The sequence below is a fragment of the Periplaneta americana genome, chromosome 10, assembly GCF_040183065.1.
Source record: "Periplaneta americana isolate PAMFEO1 chromosome 10, P.americana_PAMFEO1_priV1, whole genome shotgun sequence".
In the NCBI taxonomy this organism is placed as follows: Eukaryota; Metazoa; Arthropoda; class Insecta; order Blattodea; family Blattidae; genus Periplaneta; species Periplaneta americana.
The window spans coordinates 3,336,605-3,364,220 of NC_091126.1; the positions used below are offsets into that span (position 1 = coordinate 3,336,605).

Genomic DNA, 27,616 nt, shown 5'->3' on the forward strand with positions numbered 1-27,616 from the left:
GATGACATGTTATGGATCGGAGTATTAGGGTGGAAGAAGAAAGTAAAATTTATAGTAGGATGCACCTACATGCGCTCTAAGAACTCAAAACATGCCAAGAAGAATTTTTGGTACAAGTTGAAAGGGGAAATAAAGAAACAGAAAGGAGTATAAAATGAAAGAAATATTAATAATGGGGGGTCTTCAATGGAAGAATGGCAGAGGAAGATGTCTAAAACTTAATGCTATGGGATGAGGATGAAGTGAATAACGAGGAGGGTAGACAACTATTAAAATTTTGCGAGGAGGAAAATTTCTATTTATTAAATAGTAAATATGGAGAGGACTGTGAAGGTAATTTCACTTTCGTTGGCACAAATGAGCAATGTATGATCGATTATATGTTAATAACAGATGATTTGATATTTATGATTAATAATTTTAGAATTGAAGATCGGTCCACAAGTAGCCACATGTCAGTAGAAGTAGAAATTGTAATGGAGACGATGAAGGAACATAAAAGAGTGGAAGAGAGTAATAATGAAAAGAAGGCGACTATGAAAATAGTATAGAAAGAAGAAGCAAAGGAACATTTTGCAAGTTTATTAGAGGATAAAACGAGCTCTTTACTACAACTAGGAATAAAGAAAACATTACCAAACAACTTGGACTTAGCATTGAACTTAGTTTAGCATGGTATGGAAAGAACGAGTAGAGACGTGATGCATAAGCAGAAGGGAAAAAGATTAGGTGGTAAGGTAAGTTGATATGATGCGAAATGCAGAGAAAGTAAGAAGAAATATATGAGAGCTTATAGGTTATGGAGAAAAAGTAACAGCATAGATGATAAAAAAGCATTTCTGAACCTAAAAAAAAAAGAGTATAAGGATTTACTTCTTGAGAAAAAGACAAATTTCAATAAAAATGAACTTAATAAATTAAATGACCTAATTAGAAATAATAATATGGCGGCAGCAGCAGCAGCATGGAAAGAAATAAATAGGTTAGTGAAATGAGAAGACAAGATTAATGAAATTGTAGAAGGAATATGGGTGGACCATTTCAATAGATTGAGGAAGAAATTTAGCATAAACGAATCTATAGAGTTACAAAGTTCGGTTCTAAATTGGAGATATAATGAGTTATTAGATAAAGATTTTGAACTTGAAGAGCTTAAAACTACAATGAGTATGGATGGCATTCCAGTGAGAAATGAGTAAGAATGAGGAATGCCTAGTAATTATCTTAAATATATTTAATAAAATAAAGAAAAGGTTCAGGATCCCTGATTCATGGGCTTCGGGTCAGCGTGGTTGGCACAGTTGGTATAGAGCTGGCCTTCTATGCCGGAAGTTGTGGGTTCAATCCTGGGCCAGGTTGATGGCATTTAAGTGTGAATAAATGCGACAGGCTCGTGTCAGTAGATTTACTGGCATGTAAAAGAACACCTGCAGGACAAAATTCTGGCACACTGGCATTGTCTGTATCAGGAACTTCTGTCATTTGTTCTCTAATTTGCCTCTGGCTTTCATTGTCCTCTTCTTTGTTGTCCTCAGGTATGAAGTATTCAAGCATATATCTTACTGTGCAACATTTTTAACATATTTGGTTAATTTAATATTTCCTGAATTAATTTTAAAATCATGTTAATTTCAATTATCTTTAACTTAAATTACATTTGAAATGATGTAGTTTGAAAGCCCACATTTTAAGCTTTAAAATGAGCTATGTACGATTTACAGATTCGGAGTTACATGTGTTTGTAAAACACCATAACCAGCCAATGTCTATCAATTTGACTGCAAATAATTTTGTGAAGAAGTTACATTACATCAAAATTAACGCCGTGAAGTAACTTCCTTTGATGTAGGAAATGTATAAAACAAGTTTGAACTTTTTATAAAAATGTAGTGTTTTTTAAGTGTTTCATTTCACGTAGAATGACTCATAACACTAGTCGACAAAAATGAACTTTTTTTTTCTTTCACAAGAAGTAAAATAACATTTTCTAGAAGAATATTTCGTGCTGAATTCAAATATAATTTCAGTTTTTCCCCATCGGGCAGGAGTTTTTTGTGATATTCATTTGAATTTTTATAATATTCTAAAAAAATCTGTAACTAGCTATCTAATTCAACATTATAACTACTCATTCTGACTTACCTAGCAAGTGATAGTGATTTTCGGGCATATTTTGCATCTGGAACGTCTCTCTTCTTGGTCCAACAGTAGTCAGCCAGCATATTGGAACTCCACTTGCCTTGGTACCTCTTTTCCATAGTAGAAATTTGCTGATGAAAATGCTCACCGTGCTCATCACTGACAGCTCCAAGATTTTCGGGGAAGAAGTCCAAGTGGGAGTCCAAGAAGTGAATTTTTAAAGACATGTTGCATCCCATAGCTTTATAAGAATGCAGAAGATCAGTCACTATGTCACGATAGTTTTCTGCTTTATGGTTTCCAAGAAAATTGAAACATAAACTTTTGAAAGACTGCCAGGCTGCTTTCTCCAGTGGATTTAACAGTCCTTCGAAATGATCATCACCCATTAATGACCGGATTTGTGGTCCTATAGAAATTCCTTCCTTCAGTTTAGCATCACTGACTTTGGGGAATTTCGATTTCAAGTACAAGAATCCATCAGACTGTTTATCCATAGCTTTGACAAAATTTTTCATTACTCCTAACTTAATATGCAATGGAGGTAACAATATTTTTCAGGATTCACTAAAGGGACATATGACACATTTTTCTGGCCAGGGATATGAGATTCACGTTTAGGCCATGATTTTGTAACATAGTGAGACTTCCTATCTCTGCTGTCCCAGAGGCACAAAAAACAGCAAAATTTGGTGAACCCAAGTTGCAAACCAAGCAATAACGCAATGACCTTTAAATCACCACAGATATACCATTCATATTTTCCATATTGTATTTTCTCTAGAATTACTTTCATATTTTGATATGTCTCTTTCATATCAGCGGCATGCGCTACAGGTATTGATGGAAGTTCATTGCCAATATGTAGCAGCACAGCCTTCAAACTAACGAATAGACGAATCTATGAATAGTCGCCACTCATCTGGCCAGTGTTGAAGCCCAAGAGTTTCCATAACTGAACAAATATCATTACAGAACACAATACCATTTTCTTCAGAGAAGCAGTCCTTGAAATCACTATGGCGGCCACGATAACTACATATGCTTACGTCTTTTTGGAGTAGATTCCACCCTTTGAGTCTGGAAGCTAAACCTTCAGCTTGCTGTTTAGACAGATTTAAATCCCGAATCAGGTCATTAAGGTCTTTCTGATTGGGAAAGTATGGTTCTGATGAAAAGGTATTGGCTTCAAATGTAGGATCATTTTTATTTTCATTTGAAGCATTTTCAGTTTCAGTTAGGTCAGAATCAGAGTTATTACCTACAGGTACAGGGAACTGTTCATTGTGTAAGACAGGTCTTATTGCAGATTTCAAATTAGGATACTTAACTGTATGTTTTGTTTTAGATGTGATTCCTGTAATATTTGTCAAACAGAAATAACAATCACTTAAATGATCCTTCGGTTCCCTCCAAATCATAGGAATTGCAAATGGCATACGATGTGTACCCTTTTTCCACCCAGTCAGCAATCTAACACACGAAACACAGCATGTATTTGGGGCCCAGCTCTTATCAAAATCACCAGCCTAACAGCCAAAGTAAAGTTGATAACACTTCTTTACAAGTGGGGTCAAATGTCGCCTCTGAGACTTGAAGGTCAGCTCACCACAAATATAGCAGAAACTGTCTACATGATTTACACACTTTCTTGGCATGATGAACAACACTAAGCACTAAAACACTACATACACAATACACTTCCGAAAAGAAAGGAAGGAACTATTTCACTACTGAACAAACTCACAGCCAGCTCGATACTGACACATCACAATGCCAGATGAACAGGTCTGAGCATGTCCAAACATGAATGAACCTGCACAGGATTGTTTTATGGTGCTTCAGCATAATATTACAAATCATTTCCTTAAATACAGCTTGGATAAAATCGCTACATATGAGGTAACGGTTCCTATGACAGGTCAAAGAAAATGCTAAAATCCGATTTTAAAAAGTAGCTATCACAAAAAAACTGTGCCTGATGGAAAAATTCTGACTACATATCTGAATTTAGTATGAAAAACTGCACTAGAATCACTAATCAGATTTCTTGTGAAGAAAACCTTGTCGACCAGTGAATTGGTTGTTTATTGTTTAAGGTGTAATGTCATAACCATTGTTAACAAGCCACTAGGTCTTTTTTTTAACTTTTCTTTATTATTGCACACACACACACACCCACAGCATTATAAAAATAAATTACTCCATATAGGTCTAATAGACTCCATGTTAAAAACAATTATATTGCTGGGAAATTGTAGAAAACCCTCAAATAATAGAAGACTTATTTTAAAATGAAAAAATGCAAGAATACAGGGAGAACGTGCAATTTGGCAACCCTAAAAGTAAGGAATATGCTCTCACTGTAAAAGAGCAGCATGCAGTAATAACATTTTCGGGGAAGCAATTCCATGGAAACACTGTATGTAGGCAACAGACACCGAAGCCCAGTCGAGCAATGGCATACATGCAGGCACTGCTTCCCTTCACATCACGCTACCACATGCCACTGCTGTAAAATTGAAATAGCTGATGTAGTGAAATAATGTGATGATAATATTGCACTGCAGTACAGTACGTAATAATAATATAAATAATAATAATAATAATAATAATAATAATAATAATAATAATAATAGTACTGTAATAACATAGTGTATTACCAACACATATTAGCAACTGTTGTTAAGCCTAACTCATAAAGAGGTAAGTAATAATCTTATGTAGATTGTGAATGTCATTTGCCAAAGACAAACTGAGATGGAGACATGATTTTGGAGGCAAAGCCTCAAATTTTAGCTGTCATGCCATAATGTAAATAATGTTACACAGCACTGTATGTTCTATATTCTTAATTTTTTTTATGACTTGTGTCATTTTGTAAAATAAGTTCAGTCCCTTATGTTTCCTCTTTGTTACAATGTGTGTGTAGCCTATTCAAAATCATTTAAACCAAATGTCATTTGCAGTAAAACATACCAAACTTTCATGACACTCATTCCTTTATATTAAGATGTTACTTATTTTGTTACAGAAATCTGAACAGTAACCGGATATCTAGTGTTGAGAAAGGCAGTTTAGATAACTTGCCTTTGCTTGTGGAAATGAAACTGAATCGCAATCATCTCACCAAGTTTCGCAAAGGAGTTTTCAAAGATCTTAAGCATCTTAGGAATTTGTGAGTTACATATTTATGTTATATAATTTTCAGAAGTGACAAAGAAATTCACTTCAGTTATTCTGTTTTATATGTCTGAAATTAATAATTAATCGTTGATGGTAAATATTATGTACTGTGTGCCCACTAAGACTCGGCCCCATTTTAATAAAACAGATATTTCAGTGTAAGAATGCATGTTTGTTATTACATATTACAAGTGTCTTTTATTGTTCGAAGCATTGCTCCTAGCATTCAAGTGTAGCTCAAAGAATAGCTCTTGAAATTTGTTGCATTGTTGGATTTGATTGTGATGTCTCAGATCCTACAAATTTGATAAACTTCTAGGCAAAGAAATCTAAGAGGGCTAAATCTGATGAACACGCAGTCCATAGTTCTACCCATCTTTTCAGAAATCTGTTGTTAAGGTATTCCCGCACAACTCCATCTTGTTGGAAAACTACAGTGTCCAAAATGCTAATTGTTTCAATTGTAGTTCCAGAAACAGCTGTAATGTATTGAAATAACTTTCCAGTAATGGTAGCTTCTGCTAAGAAAAAGAAGAAGAGAACATAAATGTGGGTCTTGGTAACTCCCAACCACATACTCACCTTCGAAGTGTCTGCCATGTGGTTGATTCGGGCACATCGAGCTTTGCACTCAGTCTCCATTTCCTGTTCTCTTGGACTTGTTAACGAGAATGCAGATATTTGCTCTAGTTGGCGCAGGTTTTCTTCTGCTTGCACCTGCGTGTACATTAAACCACGTAATCTTGCAGAAAGAATTGTGATTCTTTCTTGTAAGCATTTTCAGAGATTATCTTATAACGAAATAAAAATATTGGTGTTATCACAAAAATGAATTGAGACTTATGGACACACTGTATAATATTACTAAAGCAATTACAACAGCTTAAGTGTTTAAATAGGAAATAAAATAAATTTTTGTGTTTCATTGTGTAGAGCTTTAAAAAGTAGATTTAATTCTTTGGTCTTTAGACTTCGTAATGGTGGTGGTCGCAGCGCTGCTTTAATGGCGGCTTCTCAGTATAATGTGACCAACGCTGATTTCATTCCATAAGGTGGCCCTTATTCATGACTGGATTTTCTTCATATAAAGTAAAACCTCGATATGACGCGCCTGTGTAATACACTTTTTTTTTTGTCTGGTCCCTGAACATTTCATATATAACGCCTTTATAAAATACCCCGTTTGTTGCTCTCAAGTCCCGCATAATACACTACTTTTGTGGAATATGTTCGATATAATTTTCAGCAATGAAACATTTTGGTCACTGAACATACTGGTGCCATTAACCTGAAAAGTATTGGTATTCGACCCTTTACCTGCGCATTTAAACCTTCTTACTATACAATACCCCACCCTCTTGTTATGCTCTCTTATTTGCCCCTTTACCTGCGCAGCTCAGATACAGTTGCAATAATCAACCCCCTCTCTCTCCCCCCCTCTCCCTCCTCCACCTTCCACCTCTCCCCATCTCCCCTCTTCCTCCCTCCCTCTTCCTCCCTCCCCCTCACCCCTCCCCCTCACCCCTCCCTGTCTCCCTCCCTCTCTCTCCCTCCCTCCCTCACTCTCTCTCTCTCTGCCATGGCCTACCCAAATGTTTTCCCTCCATTCTTCTCTCTTTCTTGCAGCTACCTTTTCCAGCTCCAGTTGGCATTATCTTTCTGAACTTTTTCGGGATGAGTGTGCAGGTGGATTCTTTGTTTAGAGATTGCGAAATGCTTGTTCTTTTGAAAAAAGATAAATGTTTTATCATTACAAGTCTGTCACTTATGGGAAATATTAATATTGTATTATTATTTTCTGATTTGTGTTTGAATTTATACGAATAACAATTTATTTTTCTCTTGATTCTAGTGATGTGCTCATGTTAATACATTGTTGCAGGGAACTAAATAGGAATCATTTCACTGAAATTGAAGGTTTATCCTTTCATGGTTTAGAAAGTCTAAGTGTCCTTAAATTACGACGTAATTCTATTCGAACTCTGTTGGATGGAGCTTTTTGGGGATTGAAAAACATGACTAACTTGTAAGTATGGCTGAGTGTATAAGTTTTCTTGAAGTGAGTATAATATTTTAATTGTACGAAATAATAAAATTGTCTCTGCAGGCAACTGGACTTCAACAACATCACGAGCATTACAAAAGGATGGTTATATGGTTTGAGCTCTCTCCATCACCTTACACTGAGTAATAACCATATCTCCAATGTTGAAGAAGATGGTTGGGAGTCTTGTCAGCATCTTGTCGAATTGTAAGTGCCTGGCATCCAGATCAAAAACAGAAAAATGAAAGTTAAAGTAGAATTTTATTAATATATTGACCCTCTTTTTCCAGTGTAGTGTAATATCTCATACTAGACTATGTGCTGTTTGTATGATTACACAAGTGGCATTTTGAGATGTGTTATATGTAACTGAGTAAGCAGCATTGAACAGTAAAGTGAAACAAGGTTCTTTCCTAATTTGTTTTCCTTTAAACTGTTGCATATGATTATGAAGTTTGTACATAAGTTAGCTTCCTCAGCAATTATGTATAGACAAATTTAAATACGTAATTAATAGTTGCCTGTCATTTGACATACTTCGTTTTGCCTTCTACAATTTTGTACATTTTTTATACCTCCTCATTCGTGACTTAATGCATTCATATATACTGCAATTTTGCATACACCTTTTCACGTATAATATTTGGTATACAGGTACATTCATTCACTATAATTTTGTCGTAATACACAATTGCTTACATTATAAGAGAATCAGGCTGCTTTACAATGCTATTGTTACTGTTTTCATGACTGCTATGCATACATTTTTGGTGATGAAAATCTTGCTTTCAAATTCATGGCTGCGCAATTAATTGAAACTACGAAAGGGGGGGTATGTATTTAGCATATCAGTCATTTATGTCATAAACAAGGAACTAACCCAAATAATAGCAGCACATATTGGTTATGCATCAGAGGAACATCTGTTATTGAAGTTGAGCCTCCCAGGGTAGTGAAATGCTTCAAATGTACAAGTTATAGAGGCGAAAAGGAAAAGGGCTGCGGGAACACATCCACTGGAACCACCTGTAGGAATTATAACATAATTTGGCACGAGTAGCTGAAGGTATATATTGTGAATTTTATTAGTAACAACAATGTAATTTATTCGTCACAACAATAATTCCTTTCTACAATTCACCTTAAATGCTCTCGTCAACAATTGGATCTTCACTCAACACAGTATTCGTTATAGCACTCCACCGACGACAATGACAGTTTACTTGGACTATTACGCACAACAATGAACTGTTAATCTTAACTAATATTTACAAAGCACTATTTACAAATCAGAACTACCAGTTCTCAGTTCACAGTTCTTCTATCTCAGTCACTCGAGTTCACCGTATCTCGAACCACAGACCTTCAGAGACAGTTCACTGTACTCGAACTCGGGTCCCTCCAACTGCGGTCCACTGCACTCGAACTCAGGTCCCTCCAACTGCGGTCCACTGCACTCGAACTCAGGCCTTCGGATGCTGACGCAGATGCGGACGCACACTCGAGTCGAACTCCGGTACACAAGACTGGCTTGCTTGCTCTGGCTTTCTCACTGACTGGCTGACTAATCAACTGAAAAACTGCTGTCGTTCCTTCGCGTCCGTAATTTATAACCACAGCGACGTAGCCTCGAAGGTTCCACGCGTCTCTAGAGATGGCACTCCAGAAAAAGCCAGAGCCCTCTCCTCTCTACCAGCACCAGATGCGCGCGCACTCGCTCCACTCTCTCGCCGCGTTGGCCCTTTCCCCTCTTCGCCGCGCGCCATCCCAAAGTGCTCCGCGCGATCTTCTCTCTTGCGGGACGCTGGTCGTGAGTTCGAATCTCACGTCGCTGTCACATTGCTCCCTCCTTAGGACTGCTCGTCTCGGGCAGTCCCTTGGTAGGCTGCTAGTCGGTCCAACGTTTGGGGTCCTCCAGCTGCTCCCTCCTTATGGTGGTGCCACCCCATCCTTGACTTGGCTGGGCAGCAATACTCGTACTGCGTGGGCGCCATCTTGCTTTTCCACTTGGCCCTCCAAGGAGAGCTCGCTGGCCACGGGTTGGTCCTCGGCGTCCATCAGGAACACTTCATCCCGACCAAGACGGAGTATACGGCGCCGGACGTTCACCGTCGCATCGAGTAACCGCATGGCGTCGAGTCCCAGGACGACGTCCTCGGTGATGTTGGCGACGAACACCCACATCTCCAGTTTCCTCTTCCCCAAGGTCTGGTCCAGGAAGACCTCTCTCTGGATGGGCAAGCTCTCGCCTGAAGCAGTCCGTAGCTCGTATTGGCGCAGCGGCGTCCTCCCAGGTAGGCCCCGCACGACGTCTGGTCTGGCGATAGTGAGCATCGCCCCGGTGTCCACCAGTACTCTGCATGGACGGCCTCTTATCCGTCCTTCAGCAATCAGCCCATCGTCGCACCTTCTGTCGACCGGTTTCAGGACGAGCCGAGGGGACAGTGATGACGGCGCCGACGTGCTCCTCCGAGCATCGGCCCCCTCTGTCTCCTGACTGTAGCCAGGTCGGTCGCAACTCCTCCGCAAGTGCCCAGGTTCACCGCAGGGCCAGCAGGTGGGCACCCGTCGTCCCCGTTGCTCAGGCGACTGTTGACTCCTCTCGGTGCCAGCCACCTCTCTCTCCGGCCGGTGGCCAGAGCGGTCGCAGTCCCTCCTTAGGTGTCCCGGCCTCCCGCAGGACCAGCAGATGGGCGCCCGTCGTCTCCGCCGCTCCGTTGACTGTTGGCGCTCCTCGACGTCAGCCACCTCTCTCTCCTGCCTGTGACCGGATCGGTCACAGTCCCTTCTCAGGTGTCCCGGTCTGCCGCAGGACCAGCAGGTGGGCGCCCGTCGTTTCCGCCGCTCCGTTGACTGCTGGCGCTCCTCGACGTCGGCCACCTCTCTCTCCTGCCTGTGGCCGGATTGGTCACAGTCCCTTCTCAAGTGTCCCGGTTTGCAACAGGACCAGCAGGTGGGCGCCCGTCGTCTCCGCCGCTCCGTTGACTGCCGCTCGGGTGGCTTCGGTTGGCGCCCCCCAGCATCCGTCGCCGTGACGCTCCTGATCCAGTACGGTGCTGAGACTCCCGCCGCCGACTTGGCCGCCTCCATCCTGAGGGCCGCCGCCAGAGCTGCGTTGATGGTACGATGCTCTGCCAGGAGTAGCTGTTGTCTGATTTCGGGGTCTCGAACTCCGCTGCCGAAGGTGTAGGCCGCCTCTCCAGCGATGAAGTCATTAGGTAGGCCCCTGAGCGCCTTATGGGCCAGTTGTTCCACCACCATCGCAAATTCTTGCAGGGACTCGCCTGGTTGTTGGACCCTCGTTTTTAGTTGGGTCCTAAATGCTGCAGCAAGTTGATGGTCACCATAACGTCCCTCTAGGGCCGCCATTATCTCAGCGGCTGTCCCGTCTTCTGGAACGCTGTGAAGAATCTCCGACGCCTGTCCCTGAAGCGCGGCCAGCAGCTGAGTAGTTTTCTCTGCCGGCGTCCACCCATTGTGCTCTGCGATGGCCTCGAACTGGCGACGGAATATCGCCCAAGACGTCGTACCGTCGAACTTCGGCGTCTTGACGTTGTGATGTCTGGCTGAAGGCGGTGATTCCGCAGGGCCACTATATGGAGTCCTCAACTCTGTGGCCGTTTCTTGCATGGCACGTCGAACCTCCTCGGCAACTATCTGTTTCTGTTCTCTAGCCTGGCGATCCACCAACGCGAGGATGTGCTTGTTTTCTTCAGCATGTCGGTCCATCAACGTGAGTATGTGCTTGTTTTCCTCGGCGTGTTTTTCCATCACCTCACTCGTCTTGTCCAGCAACTCGCTCGTCTGCTCTTGACGACGCTCGAGATCGCGGATTTTGCCGTCGAAATGGTCTACCTCCTGTCTCAACTCGGCTACTGTCTCGTTTATAGTTGTAAAATTCTTGTTTAGGTTGTCAAGGTCGGCTTTGAGTTCGTCTTTCACGATGGCGACAATTCCATTTACGTGGGCTGAAACGCTTTCAATTTGCGTAGTGACGTCATCTTTCACTCCGCTTATGTCACTTTTCATCTCCGTTTTCACTTCACTTATGTCGCCTTTCACCTCACTTATGTCACTTTTCATCTCCGTTTTCACATCACTTATGTCGTTCTTAACCTCACTGATGTGTCTGGTCATGTCGTCTTTCATTTCTGCTTTTACGTCACTTATGTCCTTTTTCATTTCAGCTTTCATTTCCGCGATGGCTTGCAGGATCTGCTGTAGGTTCTCCATTGTCGATAATATCCCGGTTCTGACACCAATGTGAATTTTATTAGTAACAACAATGTAATTTATTCGTCACAACAATAATTCCTTTCTACAATTCACCTTAAACGCTCTCGTCAACAATTGGATCTTCACTCAACACAGTATTCGTTATAGCACTCCACCGACGACAATGACAGTTTACTTGGACTATTACGCACAACAATAAACTGTTAATCTTAACTAATATTTACAAAGCACTATTTACAAATCAGAACTACCAGTTCTCAGTTCACAGTTCTTCTATCTCAGTCACTCGAGTTCACCGTATCTCGAACCACAGACCTTCAGAGACAGTTCACTGTACTCGAACTCGGGTCCCTCCAACTGCGGTCCACTGCACTCGAACTCAGGTCCCTCCAACTGCGGTCCACTGCACTCGAACTCAGGCCTTCGGATGTTGACGCAGAAACTCCGGTACACAAGACTGGCTTGCTTGCTCTGGCTTTCTCACTGACTGGCTGACTAATCAACTGAAAAACTGCTGTCGTTCCTTCGTGTCCGTAATTTATAACCACAGCGACGTAGCCTCGAAGGTTCCACGCGTCTCTAGAGATGGCACTCCAGAAAAAGCCAGAGCCCTCTCCTCTCTACCAGCACCAGATGCGCGCGCACTCGCTCCACTCTCTCGCCGCGTTGGCCCTTTCCCCTCTTCGCCGCGCGCCATCCCAAAGTGCTCCGCGCGATCTTCTCTCTTGCGGGACGCTGGTCGTGAGTTCGAATCTCACGTCGCTGTCACAATATTATCACATCTACCTGAAAGAATTGTCATGTCCCATACACTGAATAGACGTCGCCAATTAACTCTTCCACCTAACCCTACTACACTCGCAGACCTTATGGAAATTGCAGTGGAATATACCACAACAGTGAGAGGTGAAAAATTTCTTCTATTTGAAAACCTTAGGGAAGAAGCAGAAAATAAAATGGTAGTATTTGCTTCCGACAGACTGCTTCATTGGTAGCCTATAGCAATGTGATGACACCTTTAGATCTTGCCACCTATGATAACTCAAGTATTTACCATTCATGGCATATATCGAGGAAATACTTTTCCTTTTCTTTATGCACTATTAGTAGTACATCTAAAACAGAAGCATCGTACACTAAAGTCCTAATCTAGCGTCGAAACTATTGCTGACAAAGACAAATTGATCTTCATCCTACTCAGGGCCGGATTTAGGTATAGTGTCGCCCTTAAGCAGGGCTAAAATTTGCCCCCCCTCCCTCAAATCTCACAATCAATTCATGAGACCTATTATACAGGTCATATTTAGTTTAAATTAGTTTTAAATGAAATGTTACAATTCAGAAAACAATAGAATCAAAATACATGCCTCTTACTTGTGAATTATAAAGATTTCTTTCGCACATTTTTCACAAAGAACGCACATCAAATTAGATGCAAGGAAATGAAAATGATTAAATAGTATTGTTGACGATATATTATATTGGAAATGTAACAGAGTTCTGGTTACTATTCATAGCGATAATATAATAAACACACATCCAATATAATTTTCAAAAATGCATTCTTGTTTACACAAGCAGTTAAATTTAAGCAGTTTCATGGTATAATAACGTGATACCAGCATTACAATATAACTATGCAGCTGCACACTTTTCTTTTACTCTCACCACGACCATGATAATGCGATAACAAAACAATATCTGCCTTCCACAAGGTGTTCAAGAATAAACTTCAGAAAAGATTTAACAACAAGTGTTTTAAAAACAAATTTCACTGTTAAATGAAAATGAAAAGGACAAAAAGGAAGAGAAAAAAAGAGAGAGAAAATGCCGCCCCCCTGGAAATTGCCGCCTCCTTGGAAATTGCCGCCCTAGGCAACTGCCTAGGTTGCCTAAGCCTATATCCGGCACTGATCCTACTACCATTATTTCTGATTTTGAATTATGCATTATGAATTCGCATCAAGCATTGTTTCCAGTAGCATCTACAAGGCTCTGTTTTTTCCATGTATCACAAAGTGTAATTTTTTTGATTATGGTTTATTTAACGACACTCGCAACTGCAGAGGTTATATCAGCATTGCCAGTGTGCTGGAATTTTGTCCCGCAGGAGTTCTTTTACATGCCAATAAATCTACTGACATGAGCCTGTCGCATTTAAGCACACTTAAATCCCATCGACCTAGGCCGGGATCGAACCCGCAACCTCGAGCACAGAAGGCCAGCACTATACTGACTACGCTACCAAAGCCGACCACAAAGTGTATTTCGAACTGTTCAAACAAGAGAGCTTCACACTTACTATGAGCACAGTCTAGTATATACAGTCATGAAGCTTGAGGTGATGAGAGATAGACTGTGCCGGTACTATTTCGCATTGTCTATGATGAGGCGATACTAGCGATTAGCAACTATCCCTAAGTATTGAGCCTCGTGACTGTATATACTAGACTGTACTATGATGATCAAGAAGACAGAAATTTTAGGAACTAATATTTGGGGCTAAAAGGGATGAAGTTACAGGAGAATGGAGAAAGTTACACAATGCAGAGCTGCACGCATTATATCCTTCACCTGACACAATTAGGAACATTAAATCCAGACGTTTGAGATGGGCAGGGCATGCAGCACGTATGGGCGAATCCAGAAATGCATATAGAGTGTTAGTTGGGAGGCCAGAGGGGAAAAGACCTTTGGGGAGGCCGAGACGTAGATGGGAAGATAATATTAAAATGGATTTGAGGGAGGTGGGATATGATGATAGAGACTGGATTAATCTTGCTCAGGATAGGGACCAATGGCGGGCTTATGTGAGGGCGGCAATGAACCTCCGGGTTTCTTAAAAGCCAGTAAGTAAGTAAGTAAGTAAGTGTCCATCAGTTGCTGAGTTTGATGCTTGTGCCCATACCTGTTGTTGTGACATCATTTGCTGAGCTGTATAAAGCGGTTCCTGAAACATTAGACATTATGGATTACTTTGACACCACGTGTATTGGAGGGAGGAGAGCTGCAGCTGCACGGTGCAGTCAGCATTTGGCTGCAATTAATAACGATCCGAGAACCAATAACGTAACTGAAGCCTGGCATAACTGATTTCCGGTAATAGTAGGAAAATATCAGCCATCCTTATACACTCTCCTTATGGATCTTAAGAAAGAGCAAGAGGATGTACAACAAATGATAATAGAAGTTGATGCTGGAAGAAGGATATGACATAAAGAGCGGGTAAGATATCATATTTATAAGGATGAAGGTCGTGTATTAGATTACCTACGAACTTGCGGACATAACTTCAGTATATGAAATTAAGAAGTAGGTGTGCCAAATGTGACTTGCTTAAATTAGAAGTAGGCCAAATGAACGTTATGAAAAATTATTATATTATGTCAAATATCCATTGTATCAAACGGCCATCTGCCATTAAACTGTATGCCAGTAAACCATATGTAAAAAGTCAGTATGTCTACTAGTTTTGTGTCAAATGTCATATATGTATAACTTCGTATGTGAAATGTTGTGCCACAGTAATTAATTTTTAATGTTTTGTGATCAAAAGTTTTACCACTGGATGCTAGTAGTTGTAATGAAATATTCGTTAAATATTTGATACTTGTGATTTCAGGGACTTGTCAAACAATAAACTGGAAGCAATTGAGAAAGAAACATTTGAACACTTATCTAAGTTGCAGAAGCTACGTTTGGACAACAACAGAATTACCTACATAGCTGAAGGAGCATTCAACAGTACACCTGCACTAGAAATCCTGTTAGTATTATTCTAATTTTAAGCGTAAGAAAGGAATTTACTATTCTCTGGCAAATGTTTTAATCTGGTTTTCAAAATGTCAACTGAGTGTTAGAGAGGATGCTGTTAGCTTTTTTTTTTCCTTCTTTTCTCTCAGGAAGCATGAAAAGTGAGCATTCTGTATTAAATTGCGCCGTTTCGTACACACTATCTTATTGCATTGGTTGGGGCATATCACGTTCCTGTGAGGTTTCACGATGGTCCTTAAGTTGTAGGGAAGCTTCCAAAAAATATAGTGAATACATTTTATCTTTTCACTTTCGTGAGGTATAGGGGAAGTGGAAATGCACAGCTCTGCATTCCACAAGCGAGCATGGAAAGATAAAATGTATGACCTATAGAAAACGTAATGTTAACATAGAATACAGTTCTACAGTGTACTACCACACAGTGCCGCTGAAAGCATTAACCCATTTTGTGTGATATGTAATTCACATCATGTCATTCATTAAATCTATCCACTATATTTAGTATTGGTTTTCTAAATGGAACTGGGTAATCAGGAAATTTACGTCTAAAGAGTTTCCTTGTTCTGCCACTTGATTTCTTTTTCCATATATACCTTTCCAAATGTGTACACGTAACCATTGCAAAACACAACACAATAAACTGCGTGCGTTTATTTCAGCTTCAGAAACAGAATACAGATTGGCACAGCTAATTTAGTGGGTCAGGCATTTACCAACCATGCAGCTTTCATGTTCACATGGTAAGCTCTGTCTCTTTCTCTCTCTCTCTCTCTCTCTTTGAACATAAACAAAAAAAGTTAATGTATGAAGGATAACATAAACACCACTCAGGAATGATTAAATAAGCTAAGCATTAGGGAATTCACCAAATTCACGAAAATTCAATTTTTCAGTTTTTGATTACTGTTTATGTATGCATTCCACACATCTCCGCGCACACACACGCACGCGCGCACGCACACACACACACACACACGCACACGCACACACACACCCCCCTCCTTTTTTTTTTTTTTTTTTTCCGAATCTTGTTGGCAAATTCAATTTATCCCCAAATGTATTTATGTATAATTTGAACTCTATATGTATTTCCTGTGAGAAAAGTCAAAATTAGTAGCCTCAAAAAGGACGTCATTTCAGTTTTAGCTTTTTTTCTTGTATGGAGGAGGGACACAAAGGCTTGCACTGAAGCCCGAGAATTATTGTACTTACCACTCCTTTTCTGTGAATATTGGGTAGCTGAATGGCTGCGCTCTTGTACAAGTTGGACCTACAGCACACCACATGTGCACTTAGTCCGGGCTATTGTGAGCACGCCACATGTGAACTTAGTCCGGGCAGTTGTATGGCTGATGATGATTATGATGATGATGATATATGAATTAATAGTGGCGAAATAAGTAAGTTAATGTTTTTCATTTCTTAAGTACTGGCTATTTTTCATTATTTTAAGTCACAAATAGGGGTGATATGGTTTTTATGGTAAGTTTACCCCAATTTGCAATACATTTCCAGCTTCCATACTTAGGCCTACTTTTAACTTATCCTACTATTACGATACATTTATGTGCACTTACTGGGAATATGACATACGTGCAAACAAATGAATTCACAATTTTGATGAATATATTTTAATTTCAGTTAACAAGAAAATTGTATTTTATTGGAGCTGTAATTATGTTTTCAGGTAACGAAATCAGAGCAACATGGCAAATAATAAATATACATAAGAAAACACCATTTGAACGTTATTATTTGAAATTAATGACACTACTACTACAAAGTCCAGAGAAGTAGCAAATCATTTGAATAAATATTTTGCAAATATTTTCATTGCCATTATGCTCAATTTGTGAGCATTCTTTTAGGTGTAAGGTTGGTGCATAGGGGATGCCAAATAACGAAAGTATAACATTCCACAGAAGTTTCTTTCTCTCAGCATTCATAAACATAGGCCTACACTCTTCAAAATGAAGTGAACAAGTGCGATATTATTGTAGGCCTACAAATAAACATAATCTAAACTTTTGTTCATTAAACCTAATCTTCTAAAACTTACGTCATTTTCTACTACTGAAAGAAGAAAAAAATACAACACTTAAGTTGGATAAGTAAAGGCAACTTTAAAAATAATATTACACTGATTGTACGTCTTTTTCCACATGTATTTAAACTATTCTTTCTGACATACGGATAGGTAACTGATAACCAGTAAATTAACGTTTTATAGAACACAATTCTACCATGTTGGTTATGACTTTATGACTGCTCTCGGTATACACATTCGGAGATTTTAGTTTGTTATTACTGCAATTTACAACACTACACACATTTTGTTTATTCAGAGACATTAAAACATTACTAACATCAGCTATCAGATGCTGACAGAAAAAATGTTGGTATTGAGCGACTGTATATCGTTCATTAAATGCAGTGTAGTGGTTTTGTGGCATTTTTCATGGATAATAACAGGCCACTAACTGTAAAAGTATCTAAGGCAAAGTAGTGTGTAGAAAATAGGAAACTACGGCAGCAAGGGAAGCCATACACAACTGCTAAAGGAGAGCTGAAAACTGGAAAAATGAAGCCACCAGTTGCGGTATGATACATAACCTAACTTTAACTGCACAATTTACTTTTCTGTAGGCCTACTATCACTATAGAACATTTAGACTTAAACACAGATCTGCGTAAATAGTCACTCATTCCGTCGGATCCTGGCCACTTAGTCACTCATAATGAGTGCACCTCTGCACATAGTGTGTTGGACTTCATGCCACTGTCACAGATGTGTGACACAGTGCATGGGGGTTGGCCACTAAAGGGAAACAAAGAGGTGGAACTTAAACTGAGAGGATTCAGTCTGGCATCAGAACTGGAATCCGGTGTGGCTTAGTGGATAAAGCGTCAGCACGTAGAGCTGAAGACCCGGGTTCGAGTTCCAGTGCCGGAGAGAATTTTTCTCCACTCCAACCATCTTTCATTCTTCATTCAGGTGACAAGTTGGTCAGGGGATGTCGGAAAAAAAGTCAGGGATTTTTTATTTGTAAATCGAAGTGGACACCCTCTGTTTTACAAGTCGCAAAGTTGACTTCCACTATGTATTTCGTTCCTTAATGTTGTACCATGAAATGCAATTATACAGATTTTATTATTTTTTTTTGCTATCTGTCAGAATATATTTTTGGTGCCTAATCAATGGAATGATTTTTATTTCAGTTCACATTGTAAATAATTACACTTTTAAAGAATAATAATGCAATTATTTTCTTTCAGTGAGTTGAACATGAACAGGATATCAACAACGATTGAAGATATGAACGGTGCATTTGTTGGCTTGAATCGCTTACTCAAATTTGGACTTGCTTCTAACTACATCAAGTCTATCACAAATAAGGCTTTCGTTGGGCTGGAGAGGCTAAAAAAGCTGGATTTGAGCAATAATAACATAACTTCTGTGCAAAATAATGCTTTCTCCAGTATGCCTGAGCTAAAGGAGCTGCTCATCAACACGAGCAGTTTGCTGTGTGATTGTAAGCTGGAGTGGTTTCCATCTTGGCTTGGAAAAATAATGTTTCAAACACCCATTGTTACTGTTTGTGCTTACCCTGAGTGGCTGAAAGGAAAGTCTTTAACACAGGTGCATCCTGAGAACTTTACCTGTGGTGAGTATAAATAACAGACAACAATTTCACATAATTTTCCTAATCGTCAGAACCAGGTTAAAAGTCATGACCCAATTCTCTCTCGATATATATATGGGTCATGCACTGATGATAGTAGTGGTAGTATTTTTTTTTTTTTTTACTAGTGGCAGATACTTAACAGTTCGTTATTGACTCATATGAAGCCAGTTGTGTAAACCAATTTACCAACAGAATCGTTGCCATAGGAGACTGGTCTACACTACATTCACAATGAGATAAGATTATGATGGAAATTTGTTGGGATGCTGCAGGGGATCCAGAGCTCCCAGAAAAAACTCCTGTGTTACCTGGACCACGGGCTTGTCATAGATGGCGCACAGAAGATCGAACCTGGGTCCATAGGATTATGACTCTGGCGGTCTAGCCACTAGTAGCATAGTAGTGATGATGATCTACCATCATCTATAGTGATAAAAACAGAACATGTGCATAGTTTGAGTGCCACACGCCAGTTTTCTTCCTTTCTGAAAATAGTCATAAAACTTGGGATGTCATGATGTTGTATCTAGTGGAACAACATTCGTGCAATCTCTTGCTGCTTGTGTTATGAATGCATTTCAAATGAACATTAATGTTTCTATTTCCTGCTGAAGCTGTAAATAAGGCGAAGAAAATTATCAAATAATAAAGCCAACTTGCCATAAGATACTATTGGCCATGGTTGTAGTCGTGGTGTAATGAGTTTGCCTTCAGACATGGGTTTGATTTCTTCTTGGTTGGGTTCCTTGTGAAGTTTTCCCCAACTGTAATTCCATGACTAATCCTCGGTCTGATATTGCAAAATACAATTTCCAGTTCTGTACAACCTCACAATTGATGCAGCATCGTTAAATAACATTAACATGAAAGTAATTGTTTTGGTTTATATGATGAGCCTGTACCTTTCCAACTTCGTTATGGTTGTAAATGGTACAAAGTTTATGTGAATACAGAACTGTGTTCATAGAATGCAATACAGTAGCCAGCAGTTGAACTCTGGATCATTGTCACTGCATTTTTCAGTTAAAATGCATTTTCCTTTAGTGAATGACATTGGGTTTAGAGCAAGCATTACTTACTACTATTGAAGTGACACCTTGTATGTCATTTAAGTTAACATTTTCTATCTTGTGGCTATCTTTATATAGCTCTGGTTCAGTGGACAGTTATTTATATCTGATAAAATTTGTATATTTCTTTTTATTTTTGGAAAATTTAAGTCCTCTACATCTGGTTCATTCTTGATTTGGATTTCCCTTTGCAAGGAAACATCTGTCATATTAAAATTCCTTCCAGAAAATTAAATTATAAGACCATCTGTGAATAAGCATGCTCTCATTGGAAAAGTCACTACTTTTGAAACAATTTCATTTATGGCTACTAGAAAAAGAGTAACATTGTGAATCAATACTTAGGGGACCTTATTTTCTAATGAGAACTTCTTTAAAAGACAATTGGATTTGTCATTTCTGTGGGAAATTGTAAATGAAACTGATCATAATTCCTCTTATTTTCCATTAAAACTGTTAATCTTATAATTTATTTTGCCGAATGCTGTTATACACTTTCTCAGTATCCAAACTAACAGCTGTAAGGTGCCACCCATCAATGAAGATATTCCTACTTTCTGACTCAGTTGTTAGGGTCGTTGAAGTAATTTAGTTATAAAAAACAGCCTTGTTAAGTTTAGAGACCCATAGCCTGTTACTATGATAACATTTTTCAGTCAGTTCTTTTTGTATGTTAGCACTGTGACCTTCTAGAATGATTCTATTGCATTTTCAAGTATGTTGGCCTCTTCTTATAATAACAACCCTAAATTTAACCATACTCAGTTTACACCATGGATGGGAAAATTTGGGTATAATGTGATTATTGAAATAAAACATGCTTTAAAGTCCTTATAAAATCCAATTATCCCAACCGTAGTTTAGTATATCGTCGTCGTTCTGGCAATAACTTCTATGTGGCATATTTATCAATTTTCAGATTTTTGCTCTATTAAATAACTTACATAGTGATACAGCAAATAATAAAATCTATATGTAATTATATTTCTTTCTTTCGAAAATGTAAGAATTCACAATCTCCTGTGCACTGTGTTTTTTCTTCCTACTGAAAAATTTCATATTTTGCACATAGGAGTTATTGCAGGAACAATGGCGTTATGTATCCTGGAACAGAATGTAGAGATTCATTAGGCATTTAAAAAATTTAATTATGCCTAACAAAAAAAAATTCAGCCAATACTGGTACTTGAGTTGTCAATAAGGCTTATTTTGTGTATTTAAAATATCTCCCATTAAAATCAGGAACAGAAAACACTTAGGATATTTATCTTTCACCATTCCTTAATTTGTGTACAGTTGTCAAAAGAAAAAGTGACCGCTCTCCAGAAGCAAGTTCTCTTCGGGTATCTTCGCTACAATTCGGAGACAGGCGATGTTACATGTTGTTGGACCACGTGGCCTGATATCTACAGTTATAATTAAAGTACTCTGTGTGTTACTCGATAGCGTAATGGTAGCATTCCGGCCTGGTATTCGTGAGGTCCTGCGTTCGAACACAACCTAGTGCTTTTTATGTCCTTTTCTGTTTTGTTTTTAAGAGAGGGAAAGAAAATATACATAATTGCTCCTTTCTCTTTTATGATTATTTTAGTAATTAACATCAGGTTCATGAATGTATTATGTCATGACTTTATCATTATTTATTATGATATTATGGCTGCAAATGGAAAGAAAAAAAATATTTTATTCTCAACAAAAATATCTTTCGTGGCATAAACAAAACAAAGTTACTGGCGTCTGCCTTAGAACATTCAAACAATTAAGCATTCAGAAAACAAAACAAAGAGCCATGATTCAATATTTAGTCTATCTTCCCCATATCTCAATCACATCACATCGAGTGGGCATGGAATCGACTAGTCTTTGCAAATAGTGACTGTTCTCAGACACGACATTCCAGGCATCCTGGACATACATACATAATTGTTCTGCCCATGGGCAGGTCTTTCACTGCAAACCCAGTATTTTCCAATATTTCCTATTTTCTGCATTCCTCTTAGTCTCTGCATATGATCCACATATCTTAATGTCGTCTATTATTCTTCTCAACCAGTGACTCAACCAATTCCTTTTACTCTTTCTAATCAGTTTCAGCATCATTCTTTCTTCACCCACTTTTTCCAACACAACTTCATTTCTTATTCTGTCTGTCCACTACACACACTCCATTCTTCTCCACATCCACATTTCAAATGCTTCTATTTGTTTCTCTTCATTTCGTCATAATGTCCATGTTTCTTCCTCATACAATGCGACACTCCACACAAAACACTTCACTAGTCTCTTCCTTAGTTTTTTTTTTTTTTCCAGAGGTCCGCAGAAGATGCTTCTTTTTCTATTAAAAGCTTCCTTTGTTCATGTTTGCAGTTTTTCTTGGGAAGGATAAATGCAATAACTTCCCTTTGCTTTCCACACACCACTGTTTCTTTCACATCTTATTAGATCCCAGGGGGCCCAAACGTGGAGATGAGGAGAGTGGATTTGACTAATTGGGCCCTCTGGACTTCACTGGAATTCACCGCAAGTGTTAAATATTAGTTTGACCTAATCAGAGACCAGGAAATTCCAATTAGCCTTTGCCCCTCGCAGTCCTGGACTAGCTTCTACAAATCATCAGAAAATCTTTTAGGGGGATTGATTTCCGCAAATGTTTCTATACTTGTGCCCTCGTCATTCAGTTTGAAGAACATCGGAATTTAGATATCAACGTCTCAGGTTCAATTCCTCGTCACTCCTTTTCATTTAATTGTGTTTCAAGATAGTATAATGTAATAATATGAAAAGAAAAAACTAACACCAGTATTATGCAACTGTATTGTTCCAAACCTAATATGAAATTTATGTTATTTATATCTCTAAAGAACGATAACAGAATATAAATAACTTGAATATTATTTATACAGTATCACTAAAGAACTATAACAGAATATAAATGATAAATATCGGTTTGTTTAATTATTATAAGATATTGTAATATATAATTAATTATTTAAATAAAATAACCTATTTTACAAAGAAAAATGGTTATTTATGTTATAATAATTACTTACATAAAATGCAGATTATTTATATAGCAAAAGAATAATAACAATATAAATAACTTGAATATTATTTATAACAATAAAGAAAGAAAAGAAAATATAAATGATAAGTTGAATATTATTTATATCGCTAAAGAACGATAACAGAATATAGATAATGTGATAGTATTTATATTGTTAAAGAATGATAACAGAATAGAAATGATGACTTGAATATTATTTATATCGCTGAAGAACGATAACTGAATACAAAAAATTATAACTTGAATATTATTTATATCACTAAAGAACGATTAAAAAATAAAATGAAAACTTGAACAAGGCCCGAACTCACATCCTTCAAATCATTAAGCGAGCACTCTACCGCCGATCTACGAGATGTAGATACGGAATAATTTCATAGTTCCGGAACTGCTCCTACAAGCCTCCGTGACCCGAAGTGGACTTAGAAAATATTCGCTGTTCACAAATGCGGCCACTTTTTCTTTGACATTTGTACATGGCATGATCTGGAACGAAAACTAAGTTAGTTACCAATTAACCTAGAATTATACCTGAATTACCCCATGTTTGTAAATTAAAATTTACTAACAAACTCTTAATGATATCTTACTATATTTATTAAAAACATGTTCTGAACATGTGTAATATACACATGCATGAATTTGGTTACTCTAGCTGGTTTCCCAACAATATTGCTTTGAATGTGATGTGTCATTTCATAAAATGGTAAATAAAGAACTTTTTTTTTTACAAGTCAGTATCAGTGTGATCAACACTCCATGATAGACAATACATATTAACTTGGCATTTGTTTGAAGATTAGGTAAAGTTTATTCAATAAATTGTAACTTACGCCCAAATTACCTCATGTTTGTAAATTGTAATGTAACAAACTATTGATCATATATTACTGAACTTATTAAAAGCATATTCTAATCCTGTGTAATGTACACATACATGAATTTGGTTACTATATCTCAACTGATTTCCCAACAATATTACTTTGAATGTGACGGGTCATTTCATAGACTGGTAAACCAGACAGTATTAGTGTGATCAACAAACATTTTTAACTCTCCATGATGGGCAGTTGTGAAATGAATAATATATATTAAATTGGCATGTGTTTGATGATTAGGTAAAGTACTTATTATTCAGTAAATTGTAATTTATACCCAGATCACCTCACTATACTCAAATTACCCTGACCTATCCTATTGGGTGAATGATGTTGAATATAATCAATGGAGTCCACTTTGAACAGTATTAAACATTTATTGCACTTCAGTGTTCATTGTCGTTTGTAAGCACTTTTCTCCATTAATTTGCATATTCTATTTGTCAGTGTTATTGGACAGAAAATTTCTGGTATGCAATTACCTTTATTTGGTTTAAGAATTGGAATAACAATGGCGTTGCGCCGATAATTAATCAGAAAATACCTTATAGTCGAAATATGTTTGCATTGATATAACCATGTAGCTGACATCCATTCAGTTTGTAGTAATACAGCAAATAATTTGTAGAAAAAGTGTTCTATGGAAATAGACAGGCTCGATTTTTTAACTCTTTTACATCAGTCAGTTTTTAAAAATGAGTTGCTGGAATTTTATTATGGAATTTAGTAAATTATGTATTTGATAACTGATTAGTCTTCATTTATTATTTAAAATTTCTTGATTTGGTGCTAATATGAGGGGGGACCCAAAAATTACCAGATTTTTTTTTTTTTTTTTTTTTTTTTTTTTTGAACTCTACATTCACAGTACTTTAGTACCCTTCAAAGTATTGTCCATGTGCATTAATGCACTTGTCCCAACGCTTTTGCCACTGCTGAAAACAGTGCTGGAACTCTTGAGGCAGGATACTGTTCAAAGCCATTAGCGTGTTTTCTTTGACGTCATCCACATCACTGAATTGCTTTCCTTTCAGACATTTCTTCATCCGTGGAAAAAAAAAGTCCGACGGACCCAGATCGGGTGAGTAGGGTGGATGAGGCATAAGCATGCTGTTGTTGTTTGTCAAAAACTGTCGGACCGTCAGATCTGTGTGGGCTGGAGCATTGTCGTGGTGAAGCAACCAGTTCCCATTTCTCCACATTTTGGGTCGTTTTCGTCGCACACTCTCCCGTAATCTTCGTAACACATCCAAATAGAAATGTTGGTTCACTGTTTGTTCTGGTGGAACGGGCTCTTTCTGGACAATGCCATTCACATAAAAAAAAAGACAAATCAACATTTTTTTCACATTGGATTGCACTTGACGTGCTTTCTTGGTTCGTGGTGAATTTGGAGTTTTCCCACCCATAGCACCAAGACTCATCTCCAGTCAAAATTCTTTTAGGAAAGTTTGGATTGTTCTGCACTTCACTTCAAGTCGCAGCAAACTCTCACGTGGTTTTCTCTTTGGTCATCTGTGAGCAAGCGAGGAACAAATTTTGCAGACACCTGTCTCATGTGCAAACATTTGGTTAAAATTCGCTGGACCGTGCTCCATGACAGGTTCGTTTGCTCAGAAACTTCGTCAATGGTCTTTCGACAATCTTCATCAATTGCATGTTTGATTTTGGCAATGTCTTCGTCATTTCTTCCTGTCAAAGGATGCCCGGGGCGTGGCATGTCTTCAGTTGACATGTTGCCAGATTTGAAATGGGGAAACCAGTGATTTCCCCAAAGCATCATCATTAAAGACTTGCCGAAGCATCCCAGCAGTCTCGGCTGCAGTTTTCCCTAACAGAAAACAAAATTTCACACACACTCTTTGTTCCTTGTGGTTGGCCGTGTCACTAATTGCCAAACGGTTGAAACAGGGATGCAAACAACACAGCACCACAAACAAACCATTTATCTCAGACTGCTGCCAGCTCACTAACAGTCGCAGGAGACCCCAAACTAACACCCCTAACAGCACAACTCGTAACTACAAAGTATGCGCGCGCAACAGTTTGGCTCCGGTTACTTTTGGGTCCACCCTCGTATTTTCTATAAATAATTTAGACAATTGAAGGATTTAATTGTCACATTGGAAAACCTATCCAAACCTGTTGGCACTATTGTAATTTGGATGTTCATTAATACCTTTTGATTAAGGGAAAATTATTTATCTAATATTTGAATGTAAGTACTTGGAATGAGTGTTTTTGGTTCCCCTTTACAACATTTAGTCCCTACATGTTGTTAATTGTTGACTTTTGTTTCAGATGATTTTCCAAATCCACGCATCACTGAAGATCCTCAGACACAGCTTGCACTCAAAGGAGGAAATGCGACATTGCATTGTAAAGCAGTATCATCATCACAAATAAAGATGACTGTTCAGTGGAAGAAAGATAATCTGGACTTGCAAGGAGGAAACATAACAAATTTTGCTCGTAGTCCCAATGGAAAAGGCACAGAACATGAATCAATTCTGTTTCTTTCAAATATTTCGGACAGTGATACTGGAAAATATCAGTGTGTGGCATCCAATAACTATGGGACAACATATTCGCAGAAGGCCAAGATTACTGTTTTAAGTATGTATGACGCAGTATTATTCTTTGTTCTTTTATTTTCAGTAACATGAATGGTGTTCCCTTACTAGCTTTTCTTGTGTGTATAATCACCTTCAGGAAAGTTCTGGGATGAATTGACTATGTTTCTATTGTGCCTGCTCCATTTTAGTATTGCTCATGTGGAACTCGATAGGTGTTATCACTCGATAACTGTTATGTTGGTAAATTGAAATTTGATACACTGAATATCTCTTGCAAAGAGAACTTTTTGAGAGGTGATAGTGATAGTTTCAATATCTTCAATGTTTATTTTCTAGGCTACTCCTCGAGTAGCACTTTTTAAAATATGTGTAGCATATTCTTATTAACTGAAGTTTCTATCCGTAATGTACATGTAGTGCTTAGGAATAAAAAGAGAGATTACTTGAAGGAAAAACTGAATGAGGTGGAAACAAATAGTAAAAATAAAAACAGAGATTTATATAAGGGCATAAAGGAATTCAAGAATGGATATCAGGCAAGGGTAAACATGATCAAGGATGAGAATGGTGACTTGCTTGCAGATGCTCATTCAATCCTGAACAGATGGAAAAACTGCACGCATTGTATTCTTCACCTGACATAATTAGGAACATTAAATCCAGACGTTTGAGATGGGCAGGGCATGTAGCACATATGGGTGAATCCAGAAATCCATATAGAGTGTTAGTTGGGAGGCCGGAGGGAAAGAGACCTTTAGGGAGGCTGAGACATAGATGGGAAGATAATATTAAAATGGATTTGAGGGAGGTGGGATATGATGATAGAGAATGGATTAATCTTTCTCAGGATAGGGACCAATGGTGGGCTTATGTGAGGGCGGCAATGAACTTCCGGATTGCTTAAAAGCCAGTAAGTAAGTAAGTAAGTAATGTACGTGAAGTATGATTCAAGGCTTTCTCTGT

The 27,616-nt window shown here is 38.5% G+C and overlaps 1 protein-coding gene across 4 annotated transcripts in view; it reads left to right on the forward strand.

Annotated features, from left to right (window-relative positions):
* The window catches only part of lbk (leucine-rich repeats and immunoglobulin-like domains protein lambik), a 121,417-nt gene that overhangs the window by 42,572 nt on the left and 51,229 nt on the right, over nucleotides 1-27,616 (forward strand). For all 4 annotated transcript variants that reach the window (XM_069836751.1, XM_069836753.1, XM_069836754.1 and 1 more), the window contains 6 exons: nucleotides 5,174-5,317; nucleotides 7,208-7,351; nucleotides 7,433-7,576; nucleotides 15,228-15,371; nucleotides 18,656-19,044; nucleotides 26,379-26,693. In XM_069836751.1, the coding sequence (XP_069692852.1) occupies nucleotides 5,174-5,317; nucleotides 7,208-7,351; nucleotides 7,433-7,576; nucleotides 15,228-15,371; nucleotides 18,656-19,044; nucleotides 26,379-26,693 (1,280 nt within the window). The remainder of the gene's footprint in view (nucleotides 1-5,173; nucleotides 5,318-7,207; nucleotides 7,352-7,432; nucleotides 7,577-15,227; nucleotides 15,372-18,655; nucleotides 19,045-26,378; nucleotides 26,694-27,616) is intronic.